Below are 16,394 nucleotides of genomic sequence, written 5' to 3'. Positions count from 1 at the left end.
TAGACTTTATCAATAGGATATATCTCTCTTCATTAAATATATATAATAATTATCAGGTGTCACCCCTTTCCGGGCATCTTCAGCGGACAACTCGTCCTTGCAGCCGAGCATAAAAGCGAGGTGACCACCACCGTCAACCAACTGCCCAAAACCAACGAGGAGCGACTAAAAACGATGCAGTGAGAAACACCAAGGAATTTTTCACCCTACTGTGCCGACACTGGGCATGAATTCTCTGAAACCGTCTTGGCAACCGCCAACCAGCATTTGATCGAGTAACTGATCACATGAATCAATATGATTCGCAGTATAGGGGGAAGAGGAATATGCATATGCTCAACTACACGTGTTGGTGACAATATGCGAATTTTGGCGATTTCTTATTGGTTTTTGTGAACTTCTACCCGAATTCTTATAAACTCCTATAATCAGTGAGGAAAGCCGACATATATTGCTCCAACATTAACAACGTGAAACCATCTCTCTTACCTGCCGCGCGTCTTTCGGGAACTCCACGGCGCGCTGAATCAACGGTAATGTAATCGTTTTAATACTTCTAAATCTTCCACAGTGCGCCTCTGTGAGATGCCTTAGCATATCAATAGCAGCCTTCTCTACTTCAACCGGGATCGTTCCCTGGTGCCCTTCAGGAAGGGGCGAAATCTGGTCGGATACTCCTGAGCGCTCCCAGTGAGGTTATCGGTTGTTCAGAGATCGACTGCCCTACCGCTGACCAAAGTATGAACAACAGCTCCTCCTAAATCTTGTGCGCTGACTACTTCCCCTGTTGCTGCTTTCACTAAGGGAGGGCCGGCTAGGTAGATCGTGCCGTTGGTCTCGCACATGATGATCTCGTCACACATCGCGGGGATCTGAGCTTCGGCGCTTATCGAGTTCTTACTGCCACTCGATAAGAAAATTTATACTTGATCCTCATTCTAGTGACGAGAATCTGTTAACACTTTTTTTCCTTTTTTTGTTAATTTTTTTCTATTTTTTTGTTAGCAAATTGACTTGTATTTTCATGCGCCCCGCAGGACGGAATCAACTTTCGATTCGATACACGATAAATCAACGCATAATAATCATGTCATTAGAGTACCAACGTAGTCTGATGAACATCGCGCTCGCCATTGTAATCGATATGCGTGTTAACTATACTGTATACGACTTACATAAGCTCCACCTGCAGTTGACATACCCACTACTGCAGCCAGCTGAGGGTAGCCCCGGGCCTACGCAGAGAACATTGGAGTTTCACGACTACCCGTTTTACGTGAAGTGGCGTAATACTCTGTGAAAAACGCGATATTCGCGGTGATATGCAGTAGTCGTGAAATATATTCCTCACTGGTGTTTTTCATATCACTAGGGTGGCCGTGAAACTCCAATGTATTCTCAACACCTACAGACATTTTCGCCTCGTTGCTAAAAATGCGGCCGAATTTCTCGGGAAAGGACTCCGCTTGAGTATGCAAAAATGCGCCACCAGAATCCACTATGTATCTGAGGTAACAACGACGCTGAGAAAAACCAGGGAAAAATTATAGCGGCTCCATTACAGTGCTGGCAGACCGAGCTCCATAGCGATTTGCTGGAGACGAAGCGCCTGAAGAGACGTGTACAGTGTGATGAACCAAACCGTTATGCAACTTAGCCCCCGAAAGTCAACTTTGAGTAATATCAACATGATAACAATGTGAATCGATTGATGACACCAACGTTTGAGAAGCGTTACGTAGTCTATAGTCGTATGAAAACGTCTCGAAAATCTACATATGCATAACTGTTGAGTGTGAACCGATCGAAATCGTCTCTTCCTATATTCACCTTTTCGCACGACAGACCTGTCCATGTCCCCCCCATAGTAGAGCCCTCATTAATAATAACAGCGCACCAAATGCCGCATACCTGACCGCGTATATACCCCCGGTCTACTGACCAGCAGACGCCAACTACTTTTGCTATCGCCGTCACCAACCCCGCCCCAGGGAACCGCCCATCGTAGAGTCCATCAGCAGCTAATGAGCTGAGCTCTAGCACAGAGCCTGGGTCCGGATCGCACAGATGCGACAAACGATCACGCGCGAGCATTTTCCCGCGACTTTCTGGAGAGTACATGTATGTGATGTGAGTGAACTCGACTTACTTAATTTTTCTTTCACCGCCGGAGTAACACTCATAACAGCAGTTAACTTGTTTTCAAGTTCTCTGCTGAAGTCCTCCACAGTGGACATCTCGACAAAGGGCAATAATAACAACAACTACAACGGCAACGCATAACAAAACTTGTTGTTATTTTCGCAGTCACCTTCTTGCTGCCAAGTAACTACATTGCTTTATATGCCAATTAGAAACTCGGATATATGCGCCTAGATTTATGCGCCACGTTTGTACTAACACGTACATGTAAGATACGACGTGTTGTACATCCTATGATTAGTTGAATAGTAAACGACCCCTTATGAAGTCCCAAACTCCAAAATTGTGTGCCAGCCATAGTCGATCTACATTGATAGTTTCCATACACTCGGAAATCACTTTCTCATTGACATCACATTCTAAGATCGATGTCGCTGTCTATGATGCATCGGATTGTCAATGGACGGGCGCCAGCCACCCTATATATGGCTTTCTCCATATCGTCATATCTCGTCGAGTACGGAATTGATTCCACTTCAGAATGGCACCTGAGTTTGTCTGGCATTCACATGCGAGGATCCACTTATGTCGATGAGATTGAACGAGCTAGGGAATCGACAAGCACGCCCAGGAAAAATCCACGGCTTACAAGGCGGAATAATTCACCCACTTAGAAAAGTTCAGAAATGGTTTTCATAGACATTTTCGAGAATGTCACTTTTTGTGTTCATTGAGAATCAACAAGTTTACAGTCCCAAACCTAATTACTAATCACCTATCGATCACTTAAATTCGCCAGGCTATTTCCCTCAACCGCTGAAACGATCTAACACAGCTTGGACTATGGCGATTTGTGAAGAGAGCACGAGGGAAATGAAGTCGAGGCAGCCTCATCCGTAGTCTATGCTGACCAGGTTGTTACGTACTGACCGCAAGCGATAAATCGATCATTTGGGCGCGCGCTCACACGTTTGCGCGCACTGAAAATAGTAACTTCCTGTAGTGAATGATACTCCTCGGTGCAACATTCTACACTGTAGCGTCTCTGCTACTCTTTTGTCTGGCCTTGGGCCGTCATCTACCCAGTGTTGGAGCAACAGCCCCTACGTTCCTTACTATGGATGAGTACGACGAACTATTGCAGAGTCAAGGTTTGCTGGACGTAACAGACACGGGCGACGAGGTCGAATCAAGATATGACATCGTAGAAGAGATGGGTGACGAAGTCGACTCGATAAACGATGTTGGTGTCATTGCTGATGTCCCTGTCGATGTTTACTGCAACTTCCACGATGATAATAACGGCTTATGTGTCTCCAAAGAACTGGGAGGTGACTTTACTGACATTTTCATGTACAACTCGACCGGCTCAAGTGAGAGTGTGATTACCCGAAGTTGCGAAGTGGCAACCTACCCCTCTATCACCACCCAGGTCCGCATGAAAAAGATGAAGAGTTCACACTCAGCCAGTGCTCTAGACAAGCTCAAGAACAAGCTCGGCAAGGCGGTCGATAAGATTCGTTTCAGCGTTGTTGAGGCTCCCCATGATATCCATCTCATAGTGCTGTCTTGCGATATCGATCAGCCTACCATCGATTTCACTACTTCTATTCTCTACCAAAGCGATACTCCCAAAGACCGTCGTCCGAATTCCTTCAACCTTGTTTTCAGAGGTACCATTGAGGACCAGCAAAGGAAATACACTTTCGAGAGAATCCACGCCCGAGACTTCCCGTATCAAGAACACACCTCCTACAAGAGTACTGATCCGAGATATCTAGCACGCTTTTCATCGCGTGAATCAATGCGTCGGAAACGTTCTTGGTACAATTTTTTCGATGGCGACAAACGAATAACAATGAAGATCGCCTCGAAGGTCTCTACTGCAACCGAGCACTACACTTCGTATTCTTGGAACTCCTCAGAGTATGGCCGCGGCACTGCTTTTACGTTCGCGCTACCCTCATATTCGAAGAAGAGACTTTCTGAGAAGAGATTCCTGAGAGCTATGGCGGCATACTATCGTGGAAAGTGGACTGTCCTGCGTTCGTATTAATGTTTATGATGTTCATGATGTGTGAGTCCAAGTTGTTGATGATTTGTGGACTGGGTTGAAAGTTAACTTTTCGGTGATGAAAACGATGAGGGTACTCCAACATCGAGATAGTTCAGGCGCACTATATAGATCTCTTCAAGTTCAGGAGAGTATCAATGCTAGTGAACTTTGCCTCATAGGCAGTTTCCGTTAATATCTCCATCACATCTTCGGGACACTTACTGGTACGGATGCGCTCCATACAACCCATCAGTGATTCTCGTTTCAACTGCCAGCGTTTGCTCGAAGCAATGAGCTCAACATAAAGAAGGCGTCGCATGGACCAATTAATCTCAGAACCGCCCGAGTGTTCAGCGATCTTCTCGATGATCTTTTTCTCACGAGGACTCGACTCCATGGTTGGGGCTGTTCTTTGACTTTGCCAGGGAGACTGACATATTCACGTAGAAGTAGGATGGGATTGTACTTATGTGGGCGCTCAGCCGTACTCAAGATAACCATATCATCTCTAGCTTGCTTTACCATGCGACGGCAACCCTCAATGAACTTCGAGAAGGCATCAGCAATCTCACTCGGAAATGGCTTATTGTTGACATCCTGCCAAGCTAACAAACAAGAGTTAGTTGGCAGGTCAGAGGTCTGGTGATCCTTCAGATCCTTGAGAGCACCATTGGCGACCTGGTCACTGATGGCCCTCGGAGCGACCAGGCACAGAGCCAGCAGTTGTAGAGGAGCAGGATCAAGTTGACAATTTGTCGTGGCCTGAGAAATCTTATCCCACACCCTTGGGTAATCCCATGAACGAGGCTTCCCACGTTCAACCATAGTGTAGTCATGGCCATCAGGGTGGGTTTGTACATTCCAAGATCGAGCCCAAGCAAATACTGAAGAGCCAAGATCTTTGCCCTTAGGGCATCTGAAAGCCATACATTTATATATGGGGTTCCCCATATTCACACCCAGGACCCTTTGAGGCGTGCCAACAGGGTTCCTACCAGTATAATCGATATCACCAGAAGCTCGAGTAACCATCTGCGCAGCAGCACGAATATTCTTCATGAAAGCAAGGTCGTCACCATGAGTGCCAGTATTGGTTTCAACCGTATCACTCTCTCATTCTTTCTCGGATGATGCACCATGAAAGAGATGAGTGTCCGACGTTTGAGCAGTATCATCCCAAGAGGATGAAATACTGTCATCATCACCATAGTCAACTTCTTCGTTACCGTACATACCAACACGACTCTGTTGATAATCTCAGGAGAGAGATGGAAAAACTTAACTTAATCACTTTTGGGACTTCGCCCTGAACTACTTCAACCGTTTCATGATGAACGACAAAGTATCAAGATCTCAAGACAGCAAGATTGTTCTAGAGAGCGAATGATAATCTAACAAAGTGCAGGATCTTGCGGAGAGTAAAATTCATTTTTCTGAACAGTAAAATCATCTGTGGCGTCACTATATTTACAAACTTTACGGAGAGCCGTTGATTGTCAGTTTAGGAAGTTGCGGACCTCATCGTTGATTGTAAATTGGATTCGAGTCGAAATGAAAAGTGACCAAATACGCCTCGGTAGAAACTGAATGACTACCATAATCCGGTGGAGATGCGCATGGCCAATCACGTGCAATTAAACTTTTGCTGTTTTCTGTACATTTACACCTCAATTGCCGTGTACTATTCAAATATGGAGTTGTCTCACCACCTGAGTATTTACTCGGTGTGAATTCTCAGAGGTAGTGAGAGAACATAGATAGTGCTCCTCATAAGCAAACGCATGTTCCAACACTGACTGACTGAATAACACAACATCAAGATAGATAAGAAATACAGACAGTCGACATGGGGGTAGGCATGGATGGTCCTATTATCTCAATCAAAGTATATCTGACATACCAGTACAGGAATTCTATTTTGTCATTCGAGAAATTTTGTGACAGGAAAATTTTCCAATTTCCCTTGTTATCCCGTTTAGGTGAAAACGGGTCATTCAGTGACTTATGACCACATGCAATATACAGTGCGAACTAGACAGTTATGCAGATGTAGATTTCCGAGATGCTTCCATACGACTATAGACTACGTAACGCTTCTAAAACGTTGGTGTCATCAATCGATTCACATTGTTATCATGTTGATATTACTCAAAGTTGACTTTCGAGGGCTAAGTTGAAAATACTACTTTGCATAACGGTTTGGTTCATCACACTGTAGAATGGGAGAGCTTTCTCACCTGAGCGGGAATCGTTGTAGGTTTATATGAAAACTCCTTCGTGTTCGGATCGAACACCTTCGCTCCGCCAGCCTCCAACCACAGTCGAAATAGAAGGTTTGATGCTCGCTCAGTGAGCAGATATTTTCCGTATTTCTGATGAAATAAAAGACACCACCCGGGATTCGAACCTGAGTCGTTATATGGCTACCTCAGCGTTATCCCGAGTAGGGAAAATCCGCCTGAAACCTCCAGCCCTCTGTTCTTCATCGTGCCAATCCATTATTGATGCCCAATCTGCTTCCGTTAAACTCGATAGAGGTTGTGCTCCGCGAGAAGCCGTACTACAAGATAATTCTTCTAGTTCGTTAAGAAGTGAGCTCCGTGTGCCTGCGTGCAACTATTCACACGAAGCGGTATCAGCTCCAATGTGAGAAGATAAACATCGACATGGAAAATCTGGAAAAAATTTCCAGATTTTTCCAATTCAAAAATATGCACATGGTCTACCGTATATGTTGGTGACAAAATAAAATTCTGAGAAAATTTCGGGAAATTCTCATTGATTCCTGTAAACTTCTACCCGGATTCGTATGTAACCTCCCACAAGCACTGCGGAAACCAAACATATATTCCTCCAACACTGTAATCATCATTTCAACCCGAATCTCTGACCCAGCCTTGGTACTTTTCTGTGTTCCATCAGGTTTCCAACTCCCCGGATGTGGGACTCTTATCTTCCCTCCTGACCGATCAAATGGCCAGAAACCTAATATAATGCTGAACAGCTTGGCGTGGATTCGATATAGTACCAACAAGTGTGAATGCATCTGCGATCATCTGAGATTTGATGCGTTTGTCTAGCCGGCTTGAGCTGGAAAATGACGGACACACGTTAACCTCGAGGAGCCACGGTCGTAAATTTGCATCAAGCAAAATGTCGAAACCGTATATCTATCGACCGCAGTAGCACTGGCAACCGGAAGACCCCCGGTTCGATTCACCTCGAATATATTTTGGTGCACAGGAGCATCCAGCTCCGCACACGAAGTGTAGTTAGTTGCCCGATGGAGGTTTGTGGCCATTTGAGGCTCAGCCGAAATAATCGTCTGCGAGAAACGAACACATCTATTTGGGACGGTGTAACATATCACAATCAAGGATGCGTTCCTTCCAACTCCATCAGAAGATTCTATTATAAAGAATATATTAAATTTGAGTTCACTACAGTAAACGAATTACTTTTAAAAAGAATTACTGTAAAAATTTTACATAACCTCACTATTGCAACGAAACGCCATCATATTCGAAAACCGAGTATCACTGCGAAAAAATGTTCACCACATACGTTGGTGACAAAATAAAATTTTTATGAAATTTTGGGAAATTCCCATCGTTTACTGTGCATTTCGTACATAGACTCCTTCCTGAGCTCAGCTGAGGAAAGCCAACACTGCCAAGCACTCACCTTAATGATAACATCTTCCACATCTTTTATCATCTTGTCGTAGTCCAGCTACAATGAAAAAATACATAAAACTCCTATTAAGCACACGCATTCACTAGCGGAAAATTGCGACATACCCCGCATTCCATCAAGTTTTGTTGCAATTCCCGTAACGACCATTTATGACTCATATTAGTGCTTGCGACAGACGGCGCACATTCGGACCGAGCTGAACCTGAACGAAAGCTCGTGGACAACACACAATCATCATTATTACCTCTGTCACTAAATTCTCCCAAACTGCCATCACCGAAAAAGTGCATATCCTCGTTTTTCACAAATATACAATTCTTCTTATTAACGCTATAGTTCGTGAGATGCATAAATCGGGATTTCGAACGCCCCTTGTTAACATACGGTAAAGTGGCGATTCGAACCAAGCCCTCGTCGAATAAGTAGATCTTCAGAGGGTCCACAGACAGTGTCAATACATACAGTCGTAGATCACATTTGAAGCCATTCAGCAACAGAGGGTTGCTGATGTACTTCTGAATGATACCATTTTTCTTCGCAATTTTCTTCAGCGTCGCTCCGCTCATTTTACTTTTAACCAGCTGTATACCGCGACCACAGCTAGAACTCCGGGGCTTGAATATCCACATGGTCCTACCACACCTCGCCCTAATCCTGTCAGCATTCCATCTGTGAAACTCCTTAGGGAGATTGTATGTTCGTGGAATAATACTCTTAACACCAGATTCCAATCGCCGTTGCAAACGCTCAATGTTGACATATAACGAATCCTTCCACCCCATTTGAAACGATCCTGGAAAATGATTCGTTTTCTGAAGGGCGTGCATTTTCTTCAGAACTTCAGCCTTACTATTGCTATCCCATCGCAACGACCACTTCGGATTCCCCCAGTCGCCGTTCCTCACGCTCACACCACCGTTACGGTCAAGCGTATTAATAACACAGTTATAATGGTGAATTCCAGATGAATGAAAATAATAAAATCGCAATTTCGGTGCCGCAACAAGCCGTCCTGAGTACCGCTCTTTCGAACCAGTTACCACACACTCGAAGAAAATCACCGCCGGTCTCGCCTCCCCGAAAACAGAAAGTAAAATATTACGCCGTATAGTAGTATCTCCTAACGAACCGCTCTCACATGCAGTCAAATTTCCCTCATCATTCGTCATTCCTTCACTGCAATTTTCCATCCAATTTGTCGTCGTCGAGTCGACCTCTTCTGACGAGCGAAAGCCGTCCAGATTCCCTTCCGAGGGAGTAGTTGCTCCTGGCTCAATCGTTGACACCAGTGGTGATAGTCCGGCAGCACCGCAGTTTTCAAGAACCATGAATAGGGAGAAAACTGAATCGCTTATCAGTAAGTCTTGTTGCTTTATCGCAGTGTTGGAGTAGGAATATATGTAATCGCTTTCCTCAGCTGAGCTCAGGAGTTTCCTATACAGTGTTGGAGTAGGAATATATGTAATCGCTTTCCTCAGCTGAGCTCAGGAGTTTCCTATACAGTGTTGGAGTAGGAATATATGTAATCGCTTTCCTCAGCTGAGCTTAGGAGTTTCCTATACAGTGTTGGAGTAGGAATATATGTAATCGCTTTCCTCAGCACCTGAGCTCAGGAGTTTCCTATACAGTGTTGGAGTAGGAATATATGTAATCGCTTTCCTCAGCACCTGAGCTCAGGAATTTCCCCACTATACTGCCAAAATTTACACACGAACCCAGTTAGAAATGTACAGAGACCAATCTCTTCAGAATTTTCATATTATCACCAACACATGTAGTTGCTGACCATGTGCATATTCTCCCACACTGCTTTACCCTATCATTTTCAACATCGTCGAAATCTATTTTTCAGACTGGCGCCCTCGGGCTGAGTCCTTAACGGTAAATGACAATTTCCAAACCGCATTTTCTAACACTTGCAACACTCTCCGTCAGACTTTCCAAAAATATAACATATTCTACTACAAGGTATTCTGCATGTGACTACTATGTTCATATGGAAAAAGCCATAGAGAATAATATCATATTTTATATCGTCGGACTTTCATCCGTTTTACGTGAAGTGGCGTAATACTCTGTGGAAAACGCGGTTTACGTTAGTCGTGAAATATGTTTTTCATATCCCTAGGGTGAAACTCCATTATACCCAATGTTCCCTTCTTGTCACCATAAGACCTCCATGAGAACCGGCTGAGCCAACCTCATCGCGTATCATTAACCAACGCAATCATCATGTCATAGACGTTCCGTTCAACTCTTCCAAGGAGACAATAATTATGAACTTTGTCCCTCAAATCTTCCACTTCTCGCCTCAGTCGGATTCTGTTAATCCTCAGACCATCATCCCGTATCCAGCGATGCAAAAAATCAGCAATATAAACGTCGAGTAGCTTGACTACTCGTGACTTAATACAGTAACGTCTTCACAGGACTAGACGCCCTAGACGTTAACGTGCTATAGTACTCATGCAATGGTAGCACACCACACCCTCATCGAGGGTGACAGACAGGCCAATACGAAACGACGGAAACAAACCTCCTCCCTGTCACCCTAGACAAGATCTGGGTGCTGTGATAAATGTGATAAAAATACGTTAATCTTCATAATGATCTGGTGCGCATGCTCTCAGCTCCTCCGCAGTGGCAGCGTAAGGAAAGAAAGGCAACTAAACTAAAAGATACTCAAAATCCTGATATAATTTCAACTTACATTTCGGGTACAATTCGCACAACCGACTGGGAGCGGACGGACCGGACAGGACTCCACCTGAGGAGCGTAATTCTTTCGAGGTAAAAAGAACAAAAAAATATCTGCGTTTCTCGTTAACTAATGAGACTTCTCCAGAGTATAGATGTGACAATCAGCTATTATATATATTAAATTGAAACGGAACCATTACTGATATATGAGGGCGATCGAGAAAACCACCACCCAGAACCGTGCAGATTGATAATAGTAAACGCTCGAACACTACATGCCACAATGCGTCCCAAGTGGCTCACAGTCGACTTTCGAGACCCGACATTTAGCGCCCACCAAGACATTCTTCCCTGTCGAAAAAACGAACAAATATGATGCTCCGTATCGACGATGAACGACTTCAACTTGATCAAATTAAAGCGACCGACTACCTCCGGTTTCAGTCTGCCTATATACACCCCATACGACATCGAGAACGATGGTATGTCGTTGCCTCTAGCCACGCCATTACACGTTGGAGCGGCATAGCAACAATCTACTGTGTAGTAACCAGGACAGGTCTAAGGGCAACATCAGGGAGTTCATACTAACATGGATATATTACCATCGACATAGCCTGAGAGGACTCCCCATAAGCTCCCATCGGATGCTCCACTCGACCATATCCGTCAATTCCAACCACTTCATCAGTGTAGATGGTATAATCCTGGAAAAACATTACGACCAAATAGGAGCTCCTATTCCTCACATCGAGAGTTGAGGCCACATCACAACTGCTAGCGATGCTCGCTGTACTCGATGACGACGACCCCCGCTTCTTCCGGGACGCTCTCGCCACCCTTCGCCGCGCTGAAATCAGATGGGGATTCGAATGGCTCTTGCAGAACTATGCGCGAACCTAACCCAAGATCTACACTATCGGAGAGCATCTACCGTAATTCTCACCGGCACATCTGGGCCAAGTTGGCAGCGGTCCTTTTTGTAATATCCGCATATAGGCTTCTGCGTTGTTACTCCTCCTCGACGACCAACACCACCCTAACAACAAATCACAGTACGATCTACGGTGGGGACCAAACCGTTATGCAAAGTAGTATTTTCAACTTAGCCCTCGAAAGTCAACTTTGAATAATATCAACATGATAACAATGTGAATCGATTGATGACACCAACGTTTAGGAAGCGTTATGTAGTCTATAGTCGTATGAAAGCATCTCGGAAATCTACATATGCATAACTCTTTGGTCCGCACTGTACACCAACCATGGAACCTCACCTTAGAGCCCTCCGCCTCCGCATACTGAATATCGACGTCCTCAGCACCGGAGGACATCAGATTTGATGAGATAGACATGACCCAAGAGAAATGCTGAAGACTCCTATTCGTCCCATTAATCAACACAAACGATTTCCTACACAACCGTACACCATCACGGAAGACGGAACCGCGATGAGATAGGCAATGCCTTGCTTGAGGAGCTACCTGGACTTGTAGTAGGAACATCAGTAAGAATAGTACGACACACGCCAGTGTGATGAAGAATTACAAACAATCCGACACAGAGAGCACACTCTATACAACGTCCAGAATAGAGGGAAGAATTATACGTCAAAACAACAATTACGAGAATCAGTAGTGAACGACGATCAGTAGGGAAGGAACAACCAGAGAAGGGGAGTCTTACCAGAGGTCGCCAAGTAGCATAAATAGTGTAGCAGCGAGAATGCTCTGCAAATAAGAGCGTTTCACATCTGCCTCGAGGTGGCAGGTCCACCACCAGGCACGAGGAATTGTACTAACTCGCTAGGGGAACGCTTATACACCCTAGGGGAATGAGGGCATGACAAACTCCCCCAAGAAAGTCATAATATTAATGATTCTCGACTACAGGGGCCACCGAAGGGCCCCCGGGGGACTTCTGCACCATAACTGGTGCGTAATACATAGGAGGCGCTGCCTGAGCGGCCGGTTGGTAGTAATAATACATCTGAGATCATACCGTAACTTTCCCCTCGACGAACCCAACTACCCACCTGTGGTGGCGGCGGCACGGCCATAGGCCCATTGGGGCTGGCTACAGGAAAGGCTGGTCCTTCATAAGGTTGCTGAAGGGAAGCCACTGATAACTGTCGAGGACGCCCTGCGAGGGAACTCACCTGTACAGGGGGAGCCACGTAAGCGTAACATGGATTGGGCACAACCGTCGGCTGGGCCACATAGGGACTCTGGAAGGGACCACTTACTAGCAGGGGAAGACTGGCAAGCTCACCTGGCCGACAGACTGCTGGCATTGGGGAAATCTCCTCATCAAAATCAACCTCGGGTTCTTGTGCTCTTTCAATGAGTGCGCAAATCGGCATGCATTACCCATGCGGCATCTGTCGTTCTTGAAATACGCGCAGAGAGGCCTCGTGGTGCTAGGGATGGTAGTAGTAGGGGAGGAGCCCACAGAAACCTTCATCGGTGGAGCTTCGACCGAACACGGGGTTGATGGCGCCGTCGAGGAATCAGTAGGTGACGCCTAAAAACCCAGTAGAAGGCCTCGAATAGGAATAGAATGCCTTACCTTAGTACTGGGCACCACTGAAGAACAATCAGAGGCTATCGACCCACTTCTACTGCCCTTAGTCGAGACCGTTGGTACCCCTCGGTCGAGCTGGAGACGGAGCTGTTGGGAGCGGGCACAGGCACGGCACATCAGGAAGGAATTATGAAAGAGGCTATGAGGAAATGAGACAATTTGTACGAGGCAGATGCATGAGGAGTTCCGCCACCATAAAACGGCCAAATCGCCCGGTAAAGATTCTTTCCAAGATAGAATCATACATGCTGCGATTACAGGAGGCCACACTACACCACAGGAGCTCTTGAGAAAGGTTCCCCTACAAATTTCGAGGCGCAGCTGCCAAGAAGGATAAGCACCCTCACAAGTGACGGCGAAAGCCTGTTGCCCTTCGAGCAAGAAGACGTGGTTCAGCTTGGACCCTACTATGCTCGTGTGATAAGAACAGCTGCCAGAGTCAACAACATTCTCCAAGAACTCCTCACTTGCGTATCTTGCCTTCTCTTACTTTTCCTCAACGGACTCTTGCTAGAAAGCAAAACGGTCGAGTGTGGTCTCCCGATGAATGCGAAATAGGGCTTAGCCCCAAAGGCGGGGGCGGGCAAGCCTCGAATTGCGGAGGGCAGGGTGCCGAAGCGAAATAGGGTTAGCCCACGACCAGAGAGTCTCTAATAGAGACTCTCTGGGAGTTCCACCACTCGGCATCAAGCCGAGAGTTGGAACTCCTCTCCGGGAGAGGCTCTCCCAACCCCAGTGTGTGTTATGTTCCGGAGGAAACATCATTACACGGTCGGAGAAGAGTGGAATGTCCGAGTCTTGCGGATGACTTGGCGTTGGTATCGTACGATGTCTATGCGGCACTCCAAGTATGGAAAGCCCTACGTTTCTCCTTCATCTTGTGGAGAAGAGCGGTTGCGGCGTATCCACTCTCAGATGTGCAGTATCCAGTGGCATATCAGGAAGAAGACAAGATATCTTTTTCGCGATCGTTGCAGCTGGGATGGGCAGATGAAATGGATGCCAAGGCACTCCGATCATTGGGATGCATAAGGATTGATGACGATGGCATAGCACGCTATCTGATTAATGGCACAGATGCGGCTACCAGTTGGGCGTATTATGTACCAAAGATGAGGATGGGTTTTAGAAGATTACTCATTCGTAGTGCTCACAGGAAGCTGCGGCATGCCAGTCCGAATGCCAGTGTAGAAAGAGCGATAGAGTTTGGTTTCTTCGCACCATCATTGAAGCGACTTGCGAATGATGAGCTTGCAGTATGTGTTACTTGTCAGCTCAAAAATGCTAAGCGGGAGTGGAGAATATCCCGGGGCTCTCAGGGGCGGGTATCTCGGATCTTTCACCAGAGAATCTATTGAGAGCAGGTAAGGAGCCCTTTTATGCTGTGTCGGTGGATGCCATTACGTTGGGATCGGGTCTTCTCTATCTGTCTGTGGTCTGCCTCATGACATATAGCGTGGTGTGGATCACCATACCAGACCAGACTTCCTCAAGTATTGCGGCAGCGATCAGAAGGGCTCAGAGGAGAGAAGGCGGATTCGCAGTGGTGGTAGCCGATAATGCGATTGCCAGGGATTCAGTGGCAAGGGATCCTGAATTAGCGGGATGGAACATTCATTTCGTTCCAGCCAATCCCAGAGCACCGTGGACTACAGCGGCAGAAACCCATCACAGGAGTGCAGTGCGAGCGGCCAGAACAATTTTAAGACAATATAAGGTGTCGGATTGGAGTGGAGACTCTATGGCGGCACTCAAACAGGATCTGGCAGATGAAATCGCGTGGACACTCAATAGATCTCCCTTGTCATCGGCGGATATTGGTGACCAAGGATATGTCAAGGCATGACAGCGGATGACCTCAGATTTGGTTATATCCGCAGGGAGGGAGGCGGAGCTGCGCTGATGGATAGCACCCAGCACTGCTGGGCCAGCAGGTAGAGGAGGGTGTCGAAGGGAAATGGAAGCGTCGTAGGGAAGCGAATCTGCGGCGATTTTTGAACGATTTTTGGCCGGAGAAACGCAGGAAGGTATTGCAGTCACTGGGACGAACGCCATCAGTAAGTAAGGACTTTGCATTCCGAGTGGGAGATCCAGTGATGATATACCAACCAACGAAGAAGCACAGCATGTTGTGGAGAACTGGATTCGTGGTACGGGTTCTGAGCACTCGTCGCTACAAAGTCCGGATCGTCGGAAGTAAAGGTGAGCGCTTAACGGAGGAGAATCACTTCAATTTATGTCCACTGCAAGTGCGGAGAGACTATGAGTCGATGCCATTGCCGGACAGAGCAGGTATGAGGATTCGATGTAAGCTCACGCACGACGACGGCACACAGCAGCTGCATTGGGGTACTGTAGTGAAGGACTTGGCAGAGAAGGTACTCATATGTTTGGACGAAGCGGATCCGGGCCAGAGTGCATTTGAGATATTGAGATTGAACGAGGAGCAGTGGGATTGTGGCGATTCCGAAGATAACGCTGGAAGCATCTCCGAGGGGGAGGCGTGTCGCGGCACCGAATGATCTGCTATTATTATCGGGCGTGCGCGAAATGCTCCAGTGAGTAACGACAGGCAGGAAGGCCAGAGGATAGATATATGATGCTGAGATTAGGTGTTTGAGTTATCATTGTTGCTAATTAAATTGAGATGATGAGCATGTGAGATAGCTCCGTAGCCATCTGGCTCAAGTCTGTATTTTTACTCTCCATTTTCACATGAGTACTAGTCGCGTTGAGGAACCGTCCAAACCAACCGAGTCGGCCGACCGTAACACCCCAAACACGGTCGGATGGTATCCTCGTACTGTATGATGGTGTTAGAAACTTGCGTGTTGGAAAGGCTAGTGCTGTGGTTAACGACTCATGGTTTTCCGTATTCGGCCTTCTAGAACGCCATCAGTCGGGTTTCACCTTCTCGCTTCCCAGATCGCACGTAACACGGCCCGTGTTACACGGGACTGCCCTCCTCTGATCAGAAATTCTCGATTCTATTTTACGGAGATCTATGGTACTGCCTGATGTCGGGAGCCGCTGACAACCACTAGACGCGTCGCGACAGTCGCACTTGTACGTCTTGCACGTCACGTCTTAACGATCGTGATGTCGCCAGTCCGGCGACGCCAGATGACTGTGACCGGAGAGTGCTGCCGAGCCGAAAGAGGTCTGCAGTCGTTGTATAGGGCATATTATTTTTTGAACCGAGATTTGATGCTCGATA

At 46.5% G+C, this 16,394-nt stretch overlaps 6 protein-coding genes across 6 annotated transcripts in view; 1 reads left to right on the top strand and 5 right to left on the bottom strand.

Moving 5' to 3' along the window:
* Pmar_PMAR019210 (hypothetical protein) overlaps positions 1-2,237 on the bottom strand; it is a gene marked incomplete at both ends in the record, with an annotated part of 5,847 nt that extends 3,610 nt beyond the window's left edge. Inside the window, 9 exons of the mRNA XM_002780263.1 lie at positions 64-165; positions 211-279; positions 490-522; positions 780-900; positions 1,414-1,506; positions 1,563-1,609; positions 1,831-1,911; positions 1,960-2,108; positions 2,150-2,237. Coding sequence (XP_002780309.1) covers positions 64-165; positions 211-279; positions 490-522; positions 780-900; positions 1,414-1,506; positions 1,563-1,609; positions 1,831-1,911; positions 1,960-2,108; positions 2,150-2,237 — 783 coding nt within the window. The remainder of the gene's footprint in view (positions 1-63; positions 166-210; positions 280-489; positions 523-779; positions 901-1,413; positions 1,507-1,562; positions 1,610-1,830; positions 1,912-1,959; positions 2,109-2,149) is intronic.
* Positions 2,238-3,259: 1,022 nt separating this feature from the next.
* On the top strand, positions 3,260-4,198 carry Pmar_PMAR019209 (hypothetical protein; the record flags this gene model as incomplete). The annotated part of the gene is made up of 1 exon (XM_002780262.1): positions 3,260-4,198. One exon carries the CDS (start codon positions 3,260-3,262, stop codon positions 4,196-4,198), a length of 939 nt encoding a protein of 312 aa, XP_002780308.1.
* A 121-nt stretch (positions 4,199-4,319) lies between these two features.
* Pmar_PMAR019208 (hypothetical protein) lies at positions 4,320-8,460 on the bottom strand (the record flags this gene model as incomplete). The annotated part of the gene is made up of 9 exons (XM_002780261.1): positions 4,320-4,628; positions 4,721-5,114; positions 5,158-5,189; positions 6,436-6,570; positions 6,626-6,711; positions 7,103-7,183; positions 7,227-7,368; positions 7,999-8,096; positions 8,139-8,460. The coding sequence occupies 9 exons, from the start codon at positions 8,458-8,460 to the stop codon at positions 4,320-4,322; spliced, it is 1,599 nt and encodes a 532-aa protein (XP_002780307.1).
* Positions 8,461-11,371: 2,911 nt separating this feature from the next.
* Positions 11,372-11,949, bottom strand: Pmar_PMAR019207 (hypothetical protein; the record flags this gene model as incomplete). Its single annotated transcript, XM_002780260.1, has 3 exons — positions 11,372-11,434; positions 11,529-11,633; positions 11,872-11,949. 3 exons carry the CDS (start codon positions 11,947-11,949, stop codon positions 11,372-11,374), a joined length of 246 nt encoding a protein of 81 aa, XP_002780306.1.
* A 63-nt stretch (positions 11,950-12,012) lies between these two features.
* Positions 12,013-13,318, bottom strand: Pmar_PMAR019206 (hypothetical protein). The gene is made up of 5 exons (XM_002780259.1): positions 13,163-13,318; positions 12,866-13,117; positions 12,753-12,821; positions 12,630-12,701; positions 12,013-12,583 (listed from the first exon to the last, which is right to left on the bottom strand). The coding sequence occupies exons 1-5, from the start codon at positions 13,292-13,294 to the stop codon at positions 12,467-12,469; spliced, it is 642 nt and encodes a 213-aa protein (XP_002780305.1). The 5' UTR covers positions 13,295-13,318; the 3' UTR covers positions 12,013-12,466.
* Positions 13,319-16,362: 3,044 nt separating this feature from the next.
* Positions 16,363-16,394, bottom strand: part of Pmar_PMAR019205 (aldo-keto reductase, putative) — a gene marked incomplete at its 3' end in the record, with an annotated part of 1,386 nt that continues 1,354 nt past the window's right edge. Inside the window, exon 7 of the mRNA XM_002780258.1 lies at positions 16,363-16,394. Coding sequence (XP_002780304.1) covers positions 16,363-16,394 — 32 coding nt within the window.

Source organism: Perkinsus marinus, assembly GCF_000006405.1.
Source record: "Perkinsus marinus ATCC 50983 genomic scaffold scf_1104296944428, whole genome shotgun sequence".
Taxonomy (NCBI): Eukaryota; Perkinsozoa; order Perkinsida; family Perkinsidae; genus Perkinsus; species Perkinsus marinus.
Note: the sequence above shows the minus strand (reverse complement) of the source record. Positions and strands in the feature narration are given on the sequence as shown.

What these genes read in the sequence shown, in the direction of transcription:
- Pmar_PMAR019206 (XM_002780259.1), bottom strand. Translation starts at nt 13,294, where the DNA reads ATGTGCCGTGCCTGTGCCCGCTCCCAACAGCTCCGTCTCCAGCTCGAC. An exon ending in ACGTGGCTCCCCCTGTACAG is followed by an intron (nt 12,702 to 12,752) that starts GTGAGTTCCCTC and finishes GCTTCCCTTCAG; the next exon opens with CAACCTTATGAAGGACCAGC. An exon ending in CCGTGCCGCCGCCACCACAG is followed by an intron (nt 12,584 to 12,629) that starts GTGGGTAGTTGG and finishes GTATGATCTCAG; the next exon opens with ATGTATTATTACTACCAACC.